Raw genomic sequence first — 17168 nt, forward strand, 5'->3', positions numbered from 1 at the left:
TACCAACCAAAAAAAGCCCAGGACCAGATGGCTCCACAGCTGAATGCTACCAGATGTACAAAAAAGAGCTGGTACCATTCCTACTGCAACTATTCCAAAAAATTGAGGAGGAGAGATTCCTACCTAACTCATTCTATGAGGCCAGCATCATCCTGATACCAAAACCTGGCAGAGATACAAAAAAAGAAAACTTTAGGCCAATGTCCTTGCAAACATCAATGCAAAAATCCTCAACAAAACACTGGCAAACCGAATCCACCACTGCACTAAAAGGCTTATCCACCACCATCAAGTAGGCTTTATCCCTGGGACGCAAGATTGACTCAACATATGCAAATCAATAAATGTAATTTATTACAAAAACAGAACTAAAGAAAAAAAACACATGATTATCTCGATAGATGCAGAAAAAGCTTTCAATAAAATACAACATCCATTCATGGTTAAACACTCTCAATAAACTAGGTATTAATGGAAGTAAAACTACCCCTTTTGTAGATGACATGATCCATGTTGAGAAAACGCCATCATCTCAGCCCAAAAGCTTCATAAGCTGATAACTTCAGCAGAGCCGCAGGATACAGAATCAATGTGCAAAAATCACTAGCATACCTATACACCAACAACAGTCAAGCTGAGAGCCAAATCAGCAACAAACTACCATTTACAACTGCCACAAAAATAATAAAACACCTAGCAATGCAGCTAACTAGTGAAGTGAAAGATAGCTACAAGGATAACTACAACCCACTGCTCAAAGAAACCAGAGATGATACAAAACAAATGGGAAAACATTCCATGTTCATGGATGGGAAGAATCAATATTGTGAAAATGGCCATACTGCTCAAAGCAATTTACAGATTCAATGCTATTCTTATTAAACTACCATTGACATTCTTCACAGAGCTAGAAAAAACTATTTTAAAATTCATATGGAACCAAAGAAGAGCCCATATATCCAAGGCAATCCTAAGCAAACAGAACAAAGCTGGAGACATCATGCTACTTGACTTCAAACTACACTAAAGGACTATAGTAACCAAAACAGCATGATACTGATACAAAAACCAACACATAGACTGATGAAACAGAACAGAGAATCCAGAAATAAGGCCACACATATACAACTATATGAACTTCAACAAACCTGGCGAAAACAAGCAATGGGGAAATAATTCCCTATTCAATAAATGGTGCTGGGATAACTGGCTAGCCATATGCAGAAGACTAAAACTGGACCCCTTCCTTATAGCACATACAAAAATTAACCCAAGATAGATTAAAGACATAAATGTAAAACCCAAAACTATAAAAACCCTGGAAGACAATCTAGGCAATACCATTTGGGACACAGGCATGGGCAAAGACTTCATGACGAAGATGCCAAAAGAAATTGCAACAAAAGCAAAATTGATAAATGGGATCTAATTAAAGAGCTTCTGCACAGCAAAACAAACTATCAACAGAGTAAACAGACAGCCTACAAAATGGGAGAAAATTTTTGCAAACTAGGCATCTGACAAAGGTCTAATATCTAGCATCTCGAAGAACTTAAGCAAATTTACAAGAAAAAAATAAACAATTTCATTAATAGGCAAAGGACATAAACAGACTTTTCAAAAGAAGACGTACATGTGGCCAACAACCAGGCGTAAAAAAAAAAAACCTCAACATCACTGATCATTAAAGAAATGCAAATCAAAACCACGATGAGATCCCATCTCATACCAGTCAGAATGGCTGTTATTGAAAAGTCCAAAAATAACAGGTGCTGGCCAGATTGTGGAGAAACAGGAACACTTACACACTGTTGGTAAGAGCGTGAATTAGTTCAACCATTATAGAATACAGTGTGGCAATTCCTGAAAGACCTAAAGACAGAAATACCATTTGACCCAGCAATCCCATTACTGGGTATATACTGAGAGGAATATAAATAGTGTTATTATAAAGACACACTCATGTGTATGTTCACTGCAACACTATCCACAATAGCAAAAACATGGAATCAATCTAAATGCCCATCAACAATGCCCAGCCTGGATAAAGAAAATGTGGTACATATACACCATGGAATACTATGCAGCCATAAAATAGAACAATATAATGTCCTTTGCAGGGACATGGTTGGAGCTGGAGGCATAGAAGGGAACAACACGCACTGGGGCCTATCACGGGGTGGAGGGTGGGAGGAGGGAGAAGATCAGGAAAAATAACTAATGGGTACTCAGCTTAATAGCGGGGTGATGAAATAATCTGTACAAAAAAAAATAAACCATGGCACAAATTTCCTATGTAATAAACCTGCACACGTACCCCTGAACTTAAAGAGTTAAAAAAAAGAAAGAAAGAAAGAAAGACCTAAAAACTCTACCAAAAAAACTATTTGAATTGATAAACAAATTCAGTAAAGTTGCACGGTACAGTTAGACAAAAATCAGTATCATTTCTATACACAAACAGTGAACTAAAGAAATCAAGAAGGCAATTCCACTTCCAATAGCTACAAAAAAGTAAAATAACTAGGAGTAAATTTAACTAAGGCAGTGAAAACCTTCACAAGGAAAACTGCAAAACACTGATGAAAGAAATACAAACATTGAAGAGGATACAAACAAATGGAAAAACATCCCATGCTCATGGATTGAAAGAATATTGTTAAAATGACAATACTACTCAAAGCAATTTATAGATTTAATACAATTCCTATCAAAATACCAGTAACATTCTTCACAAAAATAGAAAAAAGAAAAAAAAAACCCTAAAATTTGTGTGGAACCACAAAAGATCCTGAGTAGCCAAAGCAATTCTGAGCAAAAAGAACAAAGCTGGAGTCAGAACACTGCCAGACCTCAAAATATACTACAAAACTGTAGTAACCAAAACAGCATGGTACTTGCATAGAAACAGGCACATAGATCAATATAAAAGAATAGAGAACCCAGAAATTAATCCACAATCTAAGCCAACTGATTTTGACAAAGCTCCCAAAACACTCATTAAGGAAAGGACAGTCTGTTCAACAAATGGTACTGAGAAAACTGGATACCCAAATGCAGAAGAATTGAACCAGACCCCCACCTCTCACCCTCAAAATGGATCAAAGCCCTACATGTAATACCTGAAGCAATAAAAAGACTAGAAGAAAGCACTGGGAGAATCTGTCAGGACATTGGTCAGGGAAAGATTTTATAAATAAGACTTCTAAAGCACAGGCAACAAAAGCAAAAATAAACAAATGGAATGTATCAAACTAAAAAGCTTTGCAAAGCAAAGGAAACAAAAGAGTGAAATGATAACTTACAGAATAGGAGAAAATATTTGTAAACTACTTATCCAACAGGTGATTAATATCCAGACATCTCAACAGCAAACAAAACAATCTGATTTAAAAATGGGCTAATGATCTGAACAGATATTTTCTCAAAAGAAATGGTCAACAAATACGTGAAAAGTTCGATATAACTAATCATCAGGGAAATGCAAATCAGAACCACAATGAGATATCATCTCACCCCAGAGTTAGGATGACTACTATGAAAATGCCAAAAAATAACAAATGGTGATGAAGATGCAGAGAAAAGCGAATTCTTACACATTGTTGGTGGGAATGCAAACTAGTATAGCCACTATGGGGAACAATATGGAAGTCCTTCAAAAAACTACAAATGGAACTACCATATGATCCAGCAATCCCACTACTGTGAATTTATCCAACAAAAAGAAGATCATTATATTCAAGAGACATCTGTACCCCATGTTTACCGTAGCACTATTCACAACAGCCAAGATATGTAATCAACCTAGGTGTCTAACAACAGATAAATGGATAAAGAAAATGTGGTATTTAAAGCTGGGCGCAGTGGCTTGTGCCTGTAATCCCAGCACTTTGGGAGGCAGACAGACCACTTTAGGTCAGGAGTTCGAGACCAGCCTGGCTAATGTGGTGAAACCCCATCTCTACCAAAAATATAAAAATTAACCAGGTGTAGTGGCAGGCACCTTCCAGCTACTCAGGAGGCTGAGGCAAGAGAATCACTTGAAACCAAGAGGCGGAGGTTGCAGTAAGCCGAGGTCACACCACTGCACTCCAGCCTGGGCGACAGAGCGAGACTCTGTCTCAAAAAAAAAAAAAGAAACAGAAAATGTGGTATTTTTACACCATGGAATACCATGCCACCATAAAAAAGAATGAAATTTTGTCATTTGAGGTAACAAAGATGGAACTGGGGGACATTCTGTTAAGTGAAATAAGCTAGAAACAAAAAGTTCACACCACATGTTCTCACTCATAGGTGGAAGCTAATAAATGTTCATACAGAAGTGAAAAAACCAAAGAGAAAATACTAGAAGCTGGAAAGGGAAGGATAGGGAGAGATTTGTTAAAAGATACAAAATTACAGTAGGTAGAAGGAATAAGTTCTAGTGTTCTATAGCACTGTAGGATGACTAGAGTTAATTATATATTACACAGTTTCAAATAGCTAGAAGGAAAATACTGAATGTTCCCAACACAAAGAAATGATAAACATCTGTGATGATGGATATGCTAATTACCCTGATCTGATCACCATACATTGTATGTATCAAAACATCACCATGTACCCCATGAGTATGTACAGTTATTATTTGTCAATTTAAAAAAAAATTATTTTGGATGGTTTATATTTTATCAGTCTATGATGCAAATGTCCATAATAACCAAAGATTTTTTTAACTTTAAAAGTTTTAGAAGAAAATGGAGAATTACCTATTTTATTTATATTTTGAAAAAATTAGTTTTGAAAGACCCAAAAAAGTAAAATGATAAATAAAATGTCTAAATGCAACTGCATTAAAATGAAGCCCGTTCATCAAAAGACAACATAGAAACATTAGAAGTCAAACCACAAACCAAAAGATGTCAATATTTGCAACTACACATATGACTTTTTTCAAATAATATAGAATAAATTTTATGAATCCATAAGAAAAAGACAGAAATCCCATTAGAAAAATGGGTAAAAGTTATCAACAGTTATTCATTAGAAATGATATACCAGGCCAGACACAGGGACTCATAGATGTAAGCTCAGGAATTTGGGAGGCTGAGGTGAGTGGATCACTTGAGGTCAGGAGTTCAAGACCAGCCTGGCCAACATGGTGAAACCCTGTCTCTACTAAAAATACAAAAATTAGCTGCGTATGGTGGTGCACGCCTGTAATCTCAGCTACTTAGAAGGCTGAGGCATAAGAATTGCTTCAACTCAGGAGGTGGAAGTTGCAGTGAGTTGAGATCACCCATACTCCAGCCTGGGTGACAGAGTGGGACTGTCTCAAAAATAAATAAGAAATGATATAAGAAAGTCCTTTAAGCCTATGAAAAGATGCTCAAATTTATTAGTAACCAAGGAAAGGCAAATTAAAACCATGAGATAAAATTCACAACCACCAGATTTTCAAAATTAAAAGATATGTGAATTAATTTCTGGGTTCTCTATTTTTTTTATATTGATCTACATGCCTGTTTTTATGCCAGTACCATGATGTTTTGGTTACTACAGCTTTGTAGTATATTTTGAGGTGTGGCAGTGTTCTGACTCCAGCTTTGTTTTTTTTGCTCAGAATTGCTTTGGCTATTCCGGTTCTTTTCTGGTTCCACACAAATTTTAGGGGTTTTGTTTTGTTTTGTTTTGTTTTGTTTTGTTTTGTTTCTGTGAAGAATGTCACTGATAGGGATTGCATTAAATCTATAAATTGCTTTGAGTAGTATCAAGTGTTGGTGAGAATTTCAAGCAATGGAAACTCTCATACACTGCCAAGAAGAGCATAAATTGGTTTAGCCAATTTAAAAAATAATTTATGCTATAAATCTGAACATATATACTACCCACGATACTTATTTCTAGATATAGATATATTTGAGCAATGTTTGACAAACTCTGGATAGTGACTCATCCAATTCAGGGATTTCCAACGAATAGTTTAAAATAGAATAATATGGAACAGAAAATATCAGCCAATATACATTGCAGGTGGTTCAAGGTAAAGTATGGCTTTGTGAGAGTTTACACACACACACAGACATGCATACACTCATGCACACACCTGTAATACAAAATGTATTTCTTACTGTGGGTAATGTGCCAAAGAGTTTGAAAGTTATAGCCCTACAGGGAAAGCCTTACACGTGAGCTCCAAGAGACACAGAAATGGCATTATATGGAACAGCAAAACCCTGTAAAAAAAAAAAACTCAAATGTCCTTCTATATGTAGAATGGACAAATAACTTCTTGTATATGGATACACTGGAATGCTATATAGCAGTGAAAATAAGTGGTACCTAGTTACATGAGTGTTAACATGAATATTTCTCAAAAACATGTTAAATAAGAAAATCAAGTCATAGAACATACATACCAAGTATGAATCTATTCATATGAAGAGGTGTTAACATATGCAATTTTAAGGTTTTAACTGTGGTAAAAGTACAATGAAAAAGAAGAAAAGGATAAATACAATATTCAGGTTACCTTTTCAGAGAGGGTGACAGAGGCTGACGGGATTAGGAGTACAAACTAAGGGCTTCTAAGATTCTGGTTAGTTTAAGCTGAATGGTAGACATACAAAAGGTGTGTTGGTGACATCAGAGTCACATAATTTACTACCCCTAGTGCTGAACTTAGGTATCATTGTTATATGGAATAACTTTTCCTTATTGTTTAAGCGCCATTTTGAATTGTGTCTTCCATTACTTGTAGTTTAAAAACCCTCACGCTGAAACAGTCCCTTAGTTTGTATCCCGTACAACTGGGATCTGACTTAGTATAAGCTATCATTTAATCATATTCTGTTTGTCTAATTGTATCATTAAAACCTTACAATATTAAGCAACCCCAAACTATAAAAAATTTTGTTTTGAAGAAAGAGACTATCATTAAAACAGCTTAGCATTTTTTCCATTTAAAGGTTTCTTCCTTGGAAACATACTGATTAAGTACGTGTGATAGCAAGAACAATCCAGATTTGTTTAGGAAGATCTATGAAATGTTAAACAGATAAGGAGGGAGTCGGGCTTGTACTCTTGCCCTCAGCAGGAAACAGCTTGATCTGCCTGAGGATCACACAGTTATTGGAGCTACAGGCTGGAGGTCAGCACACAGGCAGAAGTCAGTCACTGCGGGAGTCCTCAAAAGGAGAGAGAACAAGGAAGTGAAGAGATTTTATTCAGAAAAGGGTGTGGGCTCTGCTGTTTTGGCCAGAGGAATAAAGAAGAGTGGTTTCTCCACAGACAAATCCTATACTGGAGACTAGCCCTGCTGAGGAAATAAGACTTCCATGCCACCTCCCTGGCAGACACACAGGAAAGGGTAGATAAGAAAAGGGGATCTACAGAGGGAAATACACACACACCCTTTATTCTATCCCCCAGACATTTTACAAGGTATACCCTCAATGTGCGGCACTTCCTGATATCCTCCTATTATTCCACAAAGCTAAGTCTCCCTGTTTTACAGATGAGGGTGCTGGAGCTCAGAGGTTAAGTAAACTGCCAAGATTACCCATCAGTCATTGGTGAAACTGAAACTCAAACCTACAACTGTGTGATCCTCAAACTCATTCTTTTTTGAGACAGAGTCATGCTTTGTCACCCAGGCTGGAGTGTGGTGGCATGATCTTGGCTTACTGCAAACTCCGCCTCCCAGATTCAAGTGATTCTCCTGCCTCAGTTTCTCGAGTAGTTAGGATTACAGGTGTCTCTCACTACACCTGGCTAATTTTTGTAGTTTTAGTAGAGACATGATTTCACCATCTTGGCCAGGCTGGTCTCAAACTCCTGACTTCAAGTGATCTGCCCGCTTCAGCCTCCCAAAGTGCTTGGATTACAGGCATAAGCCACCACAACCAGCCTCATATTCTTTTATACCCTATGCACAAAGGACAAGGAAGACTGTGGAACAACTCAATCTTGGAGCATTCCCTCTTAGAATGAACTCAAAGCTGCCCCCAGCAACTCCTGCTTTCTACTGATAAATGCAATGCTGGCCATCTGTGAAGATGTGGACCCAGCTAAGCTCAGTAGGATCCCATTACAGAGGAGAATGCCACCATTCTTGGTTCCCAGATTATAAGCACAGCCCTCAATTTCGTCAATCACGTCAACCACATCAACCACTTCTCATGTGCATAATCTTGGCCACAAGAGGAGTAGGTTAAAAAATAATAATAAAGAGGGTTTGCTCTAGGCAGCTGCACCCCTCCTCACCCCCACTCCAGCTCCACTCTGATGCTAACTGACTATTGGGGCTCATCCCACTGTTAGTGATTCCCACAATTACCTAACGTCCAACCAGAGACAGCCTCCAGGAGGGGGATGCTGTTGTAGATGGCGTGCACGTACATCAGGTGAGCCATCAGCTCGGCCAGCCACCACCAGCAAAGAAGGCGGCCCAGCCCCAGGGCCAGGACACACAGGTTGGCCTTCAGGGATTCATGCTCCTGCTGCTGCATCTAAAGTGGAAACAAAAGAGGTCATTAGATGGTGATTGATTTCTAAAACAGTCCCCTCGATAAGATTTTTCATAAACTTCCCACAAACATTATTGCTATGCTGGCTGACAGAGGGTTGGTTTGGCTTGTCTTGGGAACACTCAACATTCTTGGGTGGAAGAATCATATCTGAGCTTGAACACTGTCTCAAAATCAGAATGGGGGATGGGGGTCAACAAGCTAGCCTAGTGCCAAGAACCAAAGCCACGTTCTGCACTGATCCCTCCACTCCAGCATCAGCCCTGGGAAAACCCAAGTGGAAGGGCAGCACACAGTGTATTTCCCCCACTGGGAATTGGGAGTTTCTTTAGGCTACAGCGCCACCCTGCCTGAATTCTTCCATCACCTACTCATGTTTGAAGCTGGTAAAAGCAGGGACCAGTCAAAAAGAGACACAGGACTGGTAGAAGAGACAGAGAAAAAGACAGGGGCTGAGAGCAAGGGAAAAGGATGTGTGGGAGTGTCATTTCACCCTAAGTTGTTTTCTAAACATGGCAGACAATATGTGGAACAAGTCTCTTGCCTAGTAGGCAGCAGAGCATAATAGTTAAGAATACAGACTTTAGAAAACATAAAATAAGGTGGGTCACGGTGGCTCACACCTGTAATCCCAGGATTTTGGGAGGCCCGGGTGGGCAGATCACCTGAGGTCAGGAGTTCGAGACCAGCCTGGCCAATATGGTGAAACCCCATCTCTACTAAAAATACAAAAATTAGTCAGGTGTGGTGTGGCACATGCCTGTAATCCCAGCTACTCAGGAGGCTGAGGCAGGAGAATTGCTTAAACCCGGGACACAGAGGTTGCAGTGAGCTAAGATCACACCACTGCACTCTAGCCTGGGTGACAGAGCGAGACTCCGTCTAAAAAACAAAACAAAGAAAAAGTAAAATAAATCACTTTGGGTAGTTTTGTCATCAGAACAATATTGAGTCTTTCACTCCATAAACTTGGGCTGTTTTTCCATTTATTAGGTCTTCTTTAAATTTCTTTCAGCAATGTGTGTAGTGTCCAGTGCACAAGTCTTATACCTCTTTGATTAAAGTTGTTCCTAAATATTTTGTTCTTTTTGATGTTATTGGAAAAGGAATTTTCTTCTTTAAAAAATGGACTTTAGAGTCAGAGGATCAAGATCAAATTCTACCACAAACTACGCAGCCGTGTGATCCCGAGCAAGTGACTTAACCTTTCAGAGTCTGGGTTTCCTCAAACATAAAGTAAAAAAACATTGTTATGACGATTAAATATGATGAAGTATGTGAAGTACTAAGTACAGTGACCGGCATACAAGAAGCCCTGGATATCTTGTATTATAGGTAGTATCTATCATTAACCACTTCCATGTGTGTCTTCCCATCTTTCCCACGTGATGTCCCAGACAACCAGCTACAGGGCAGCATTAGGAGACAGCTCAGAGCCAAACACCAAAGGCAAGAGAGGGATGTTTTGATTATTCACAGATACAGATAGAAGCTACTGAGGGCATACTCAATACATGTGGACAACACAGACGAAAAATGTTAAAGCCTGGTTCTGTGGTCTCACCTCACTGCCTGTTGTTTAGAGATGCACAATAACTTAAAACACATAGACTCTAGAATTCATAAACATGCTGGAAAATGTGAAGTGAATTCAATTTCATTCAGCCTTATACCACTAAACAAATATAAATACAGAAAAACTAGAGAGAGCAGTAAGTTTTCTGGATCTCACAATGACAGGATTTTATTAGACTGAAAGCTCCCTTGAAATGCAGAGGACAGACTAATGCTAAATGTGGAAGCTGCATCTGCACACATTAGCCGGTGGAGGAAATGAGCTTGCTTTAGCATTTGACTGTCAGGGCTCATGACACAAAGGCCCATTCCATGAGGTAGCTCCTTAGCTTCTCTCTCCTCTACCGTCAGGGTGCAGTGGGTCCCACTGCAGCCAGGAGAGTGGCAGGCACTGCCCCTAGCGGGGAAGAGAGAGCTACACAGCAGGGGATTTATTTTTATTCCATTTTCTAACACTTCCAGTGTTAGAAACTTCCAGTCTCTCAAACTGTCCTCCCGCAACAAGAAGCCAGGCTAAGAAATTTTGGTCGGCTCATTGGCATTACAATCTTCTGCACAAACAGCTTTCTCCCTTTTGCCATCTGCTTGGTTAACTATGCCCAGGAAAGCTTGTTGGCTTAACTTTTAAAATGTAAATTAGGCTGGGTATGGTGGTGGCTCACATCTATAATCCCAGTACTTTGGGAGGCGGAGGCAGGCGGATCACCTGAGGTCAGGAGTTCGAGACCAGCCTGGCTGACATGGTGAAACTCCGTCTCTATTAAAAATACAAAAATTAGCTGAATGTGGTGGCACACACCTGTAATCCCAGCTATCCAAGAGGCTGAGGCAGGAGAAACGTTTTAACTCCGGAGGCAGAGATTGCAATGAGCCTAGACTATACCACTGCACTCTACCCTGGGTGTCAGAGAGAGACTCTGTCTCAAAAAAAAAACAGAAAAAAATTGGAAAAAAAAAAAGGATTTTTTTTTTGTCTCAAAAAAAAAAAAAAAAAAAGGAAAAAATTGGCAAAACTAACAGGAATTTCCCTTTTGCCTTTTGTTTACCTCAGTTCACTTCAGGAAGATATTTTATGCAGCCATACCAATCTGCATTGTTAAGAAACAACAGTAACTGCTTTGGAGAATTCATCTGGTTAGTATTGACAGGAAGCAGAACTTGAGTTCTCCAAGAAGGAAGACTGGGTATCCTTGGGTATTTGCAGACTTGTATTGATCAGACCTAACTGCAATTAAAGATGCACTAGTGACCCCAGGCAGACCCCTTTCTGGGCATAAACTGAGGATGGTTTTCACTTGAATCCTTACCCCAAGCATGCATGCTCTGAGAGACCCTACAAAGTCTATGGCAGCAGATCTGTTACAAGCCAGTTAATCACTAAATCCTCAGTGTGGAAACATCTACCTGCCAGATCATTCACGTTTGTGTTAATAAACAAGAAGTTAAAAGGAAATAACCCAAATGTCCAACACTAGGGTGTTGGTTAAGTGCATGTATGTACCTCAATATTATATCATCATGAAAACTATTTTTATTCAATGTGCATAAAATAATCCAAGGCAGGAAAGATATACACCAAATGTCAACAGTGGTAATCTTTGGATGATGAGAGTTTAGTTATTTTTTGACAATTAAATTTTTTTTTTTAAGACACAGTTTCACTCTGTCACCCAGGCTGGAGTGCAGTGGCACAATCTCAGCTCACCCCAACCTCTGCCTCCCAGGTTCAGGCAATTCTTGTGCCTTAGCCTCCCAAGTAGCTGGGATTACAGGCACGTACCATCACCACACCTGTCTATTTTTTGTATTTGCAGTAGAGACAGGGTTTCTCCACATTGGCCAGGCTGGTCTCAAACTCCTGACCTCCAGTGATCCACCCACCTTGGCCTCCCACAGTGCTGGAATTACAGGTGTGAACTACCGCACCCAGCCAAATTGGTTCCTTTTTAAATCAGAGAAAAAGTAACGTGACCTTACAATATTGTGAATATTTGGACCCTCTCTGTTAGTGAGGCAAATGTACTCAAGACCCCTCTATTTCTTCATCCTGCTTCTCCAAATGCCTGGCATCGGAACTTCTGCCAGGAAGCCCAGCATCCTCTATGAGTGAGTATTCTTCTCCATGTTTTATGCTAGACTAATTTTTATTTCTCCTCTCCTTCTCCCTTCACTCTTAGGTTTTTTTGTTTTGTTTTGGTTTGGTTTTTTTTTTGTAGCTATGTACGGAGTTTTCTTTGTTAATTCTCAACCCTTTTCCAGCTCTCCAAAGCAAATTCATTTTGACCTAATAACCACTAGCAAAAGAAGAAATGATTACAAATACACTGCTATGGTCTGCATGCTTGTGCCCCCCTAAAATTCATATGTTGAAATCCTAACCCCCAAGGAGATGGTATTAGGATGTGGGGCCTTTGAGAAGTGATTAGCTCATGAGAGTAAAGCTTTCATGATTAGGATTAGTGCTCTCATCAAGGAAACCTCAGAGAGTTAGCTAGTTCCTTCTACCATGTGAAGACAGTGAGAAGGTGTCAATCTATGAACAAGGAAGCAGGCCCTCACCAGACACGGAATCTGCCAGCTCATTGATCATGGAATTCCCAGCCTCTAGAACTGTAAGCAATACATTTATGTTGTTTATAAGCCAACCAGTTTATAGTATTTTGTTACAGCAGCCCAAATGGACTACGGCCGAAAATCAGTACCAAGAGTGGGAGTGCTGCTGTAACAAATACCCAAAAATATGCAATTAGTTTGGAAGGGGTAATGGATAGAGGCTGGAAGAGTTTGGAGGTGCATGCTTTAAGAAGTCTGCATTGCTGTAAATGGATCTTCAATGGAAATTTTGGCAAGGGCTCAGAAGGAAAGGAGAAGAGCTGTAGAGAAAGCCTCAATATTCTTAGAGAAGAGCTAAGCAGTAGCGAACAGAATGTTGGTAGAAACATGCACAGTAAAGGCCATCTGATGATTTCTTAGACAAGAGAAATATGGTATTGAAAACTGAATGAAAAGCAATCCTGTTATGAGCCAGCAAAGAAGTTGGCTGAATTGTGTTCATATCCTAGTGTTTTCTGGAAGGCAGAATTTGTGAGTAATGAAATTGGATATTTAGCTAAAGCCATTTCTAAGCAAAGTGTTGAAGGTGCAGCTTGGCTCCTCTTGACTGTTTATAGTAAAACAGTAGAGGAGAAAAGTGATTTAAAGACAAAATTGTTAATCGAAAGGGAAGCAGAACTTAAAGATCTGGAAAACTCTCAGCTTTTCCATACTATAAAGAATGAGAAAGCCTCTTCAGGAGAGAACATTGAGAATATGGCCAAACAACCACCTGATAAGGTTAGTCAGCTGTTTAAACAGAAGCCAGGACCTCCTGTCCAAGACAATGGAAGAGTGATTCCAAAGGGAATTCAGTCATGAAAACTATTTTTGTTCAATGTGCATAAAATAATGAAAGGCTGGAAAGATCTACACCAAATGTCAACAATGGTAATCTTTGGATGGTGAGATTGTAGTTATGTTTTACAATTAAAATTGGTTCTTTTCAGTCAGAGAAAAAGTAATGTAACATTATAACATTGTGAATATTTTGACCTTCTGTGTTGCCACCATCATCACAGGCCAGAGTGCAAAGGCCTGGGGGACAGAGCAATTGCAGATGCAAAGGAGGGGATGTCACTGCCCAGTCCTGCCTCACACTGTGGGCTGTTCCCCACTCCCCATCACCACACTCCTTGGCTGCCCCAAGGGTGGCTTCTGTGGGCCCCAGTGCAGTATAGTTGGCACTGCAACCAGCGAAGCTGTAAGGGGGTGTGGCTGCCTCCACCTAGATTTCTAACAATGCCTAGAGAGCAATGGGGCCCAGACAAATAACTGCACACAGGCAGGGTCCAGCAGAGCCATGCAGGTGGCACTGCTCTCATGACCCCAGACCAGTAGAGCCACCAGCTCAAGATTCTGGCCTGGACGATCGGCAGGAGGCGCAAAGTCCCCATGAAGGCAGAGCCACAACCCCCCTCCCTGCCACCATGTGTCCAGAAGGCACCCCAGTGTGTCTGGAAGGTGAAACCTCCACCCTAGTGGGCCTGGAGGGCAGAGTAATGAGCCAAAAATGATGATTCCTGAGCCTTAAGGTTTTGGACTTCCTCGGGAACTTTTACTCCTTTCTTCTTTCTGATTTCTACCTTTTGGAATTGGAGTGTCCATCCTATGCCTGTCTCACCATTGCATTTGGGTGCACAGAGCTTGATTTCGCAAGCCCACAGCTGAAGGGGAATTTGCGTAAGGATGAATCATACCTTGAGTATTACACACATCTGACTTAGATGATATTTAAAGGAGACTTTGGATTTCAGACACTTGAGCTGGTGCTGGAACAAGTTAATATTATTGGGGCTATTAGGATGGAATGAGTATATTTTGCATGTAAGGAGGACATTAATTTTCAGGGGGCAGGAGCAGAATGTTTTAAGTTAAATGTTTACATCCCTCCAAAAATTCCTATGTTGAAATCTTAACACCCAAGGTAATGGTACTAGGAGATGGGGTCTTTAGGAAGTAATTAGGTCATGACAGCATTCTTCATGGTTGGGAATAGTGCCCTTACAAAAGAGATGCTGAAGAGTTAGACCCCTTCTACCACAAAAGCACACAGTGACAGACACCAGCCTATGAACCAGGAAGCAGGCCCTTACCAGACATCAAATCTGCCAGTGTCCAGCCTCTAGAACTGTGAGAAATAAATGTTTGATGCTTAGAAGCCATCCAGTTTATGATATTTTGTTATAGCAGTCTGAATGGACTAAGACACATACCATATATTAGTCTGTAGAGGCTAGAGGAGTTCACACCAAGGTTAAGACATGTAGAGGCAGCAAAATCACTCTAGATCAACGGACAGGTCTTTCCTGGCACCCAGACTCTTTTCTTTATGACACAGGCTGTCACTCTATTGCCTAAGCTGGAATACAATGATGTGACCCTACCTCATGGTAGCCTTGATCTCCTGGGCTCAAGTGATCCTCCTGCCTCAGCCTCCCCAGTAGCTGGGACTACAGGCATGGACCACCATGCCTGGCTGATTTTTTATTTTTTTGTAGAGCTGAGTTTTACCATGTTGCCCAGGCTGGTCTCAAATTCCTGGCCTCAAGTGATCCTCCTACCTCAGCCTCCCAAAGCACTGGGATTACAGTTATAAATCACTGTGCCCAACCTGCCCAAACTCTTGGAGAGAAGCAAGTCTTCTAGCTGAACGCGATAATGGCCTCAAAAGCAGTGTTGACAGCAGATAATCTTCACACAGCCATATTTCTACAGTTTCTAAATAAGCAACTGTGCATATGGCCCACAGGCTGTTCAGCATAACCTACCCCAAGCTCAGGTCCCCTGAAGGCCAGGACTGCACCTCGGGCTTCCAACCAGTGTTGGGTATGGAGCCCCATCCCAGGGAGTGGAGAGACAGCAGCTGGACTGGAAGGGAGCCAACAGGTCAGAACCAACAGCCCCCATGACAATCAAGAAAATACCACTAACACCCAATCACCTCTCAGTTCCAGGCAATCACGTTTCAAGATCAATTCAAAGGCTTCCTTTCCCTCCTCAAACTACGTAGTTTCTAAAATGACACAAATATCTTAATTAAGAAAAATCATGAGGTACATTTTGTTAGGTGTTGGCTTCCTAATAATGACGTCCCTAGTTTCCACAAGCTAAAACTTCCCTACCAGGTTTAATAAGGCATAATTACATGTCACTACAGGACCAAAAGGGCTAGACTTTTCTCTGCAACACTCACTTTCTGGTGCTAACTGCCTCCTTGCTCTGAGCAACAGAAATGTTTATTAATTGCACAAATAAGCCAGGCATGGTGGCTCATGCCTGTAATCGCAGCACTTTGGGAGGCCAAGGTAGGCGGATCACTTGAGGTCAGGAGTTCAAGACCAGCCTGGCCAAAATGGTCAAACCCTGTCTCTACTAAAAATACAAAAATTAGCCATGTGTGGTGGCATGTGCCTGCAATCCCAGCTACTCAGGAGGCTGAGGCAGGAGAATCGCTTGAACCTGGGAGGTGGAGGTTGCAGTGAGCCGAGATTGAGTCACTATACTCTAGCCTGGGTGACACAGTGAGACTCCATGTTTAAAAAAAAAAAAAAAAAAAAAAAAAAAAATTGTACAAATAAACATAGCAAAAGAAAAACAATCCAACTTTCATTCTATTTGCTTTCACCTGAAAAAAATAAAAAAAGGTTTTTCATCATTCTTTAGAGTCATATCATTATTACAGTCCATTTACATGTTCAATCTAATTGACTGTCTTTTGTTTAAAAAATCCAGCTGGGCGTGGTGGCTCATGCCTGTAATCCCAGCACTTTGGGAGGCCAAGGAGGGTGAATCACAAGGTCAGAAGATCGAGACCATCCTGGCTAACACAGTGAAACCTCGTCTTTACTAAAAAATACAAAAAAATTAGCTGGGCCTGGTGGCAGGCACCTGTAGTCCCAGCTACTCGAGAGGCTGAGGCAGGAGAATGGCATGAACCCAGAAGTTGGAGGTTGCAGTGAGCTGAGGTTGTGGCACTGCACTCCATCCTGGTCCACACAGCGAGACTCCGTCTCAAAAAAAAAAAAAAAAAAAAGTCCAAAATTTGTCCCTTTTCAACCCAGCAGGAAGAACAGACAGTCCATATATAGCCCATCTAATGTGCAGGGCGACTCTCTTGCCTGCATGCAAAGTATTTCATTTGAGACATTTCAAACCTAGGGGCCTGCCAACCTTAAGACCACTGGAAACTGCTACCATGGAAATTGTGAAGTTCAAGCATCACTAAAAAATACACATTAACTCATCTGCAAGGTGCATTTCAAAATGCATTATATTTTAAAACCTCATTTCATGCAAATTGCATAAAAAGGCATAGGGACGCCTTTCTCCCTCTTCCAAATATATTCTGATGATTAAAGATGACAGTTCTCAAAGCTGAAAGGTTCTTTTTCTTCACACACGAATAACACATATGTTGGTGAGCACAAAACAAAAGCCCTCCTCAGAGCCAGATATTCAGCGGACCACCTGGGCCACTAACTTATTGGC

The 17168-nt window shown here is 40.5% G+C and overlaps 1 protein-coding gene across 1 annotated transcript in view; it reads right to left on the bottom strand.

Annotated features, from left to right (window-relative positions):
- The window catches only part of LOC108539521 (protein-cysteine N-palmitoyltransferase HHAT), a gene marked incomplete at its 3' end in the record, with an annotated part of 212538 nt that overhangs the window by 109222 nt on the left and 86148 nt on the right, over nt 1-17168 (bottom strand). Inside the window, exon 7 of the mRNA XM_017888279.1 lies at nt 8321-8492. Coding sequence (XP_017743768.1) covers nt 8321-8492 — 172 coding nt within the window. The remainder of the gene's footprint in view (nt 1-8320; nt 8493-17168) is intronic.

The sequence above is a fragment of the Rhinopithecus bieti genome, unplaced genomic scaffold (genome assembly GCF_001698545.2).
Source record: "Rhinopithecus bieti isolate Rb0 unplaced genomic scaffold, ASM169854v2 scaffold_15813, whole genome shotgun sequence".
NCBI classification, from domain to species: Eukaryota; Metazoa; Chordata; class Mammalia; order Primates; family Cercopithecidae; genus Rhinopithecus; species Rhinopithecus bieti.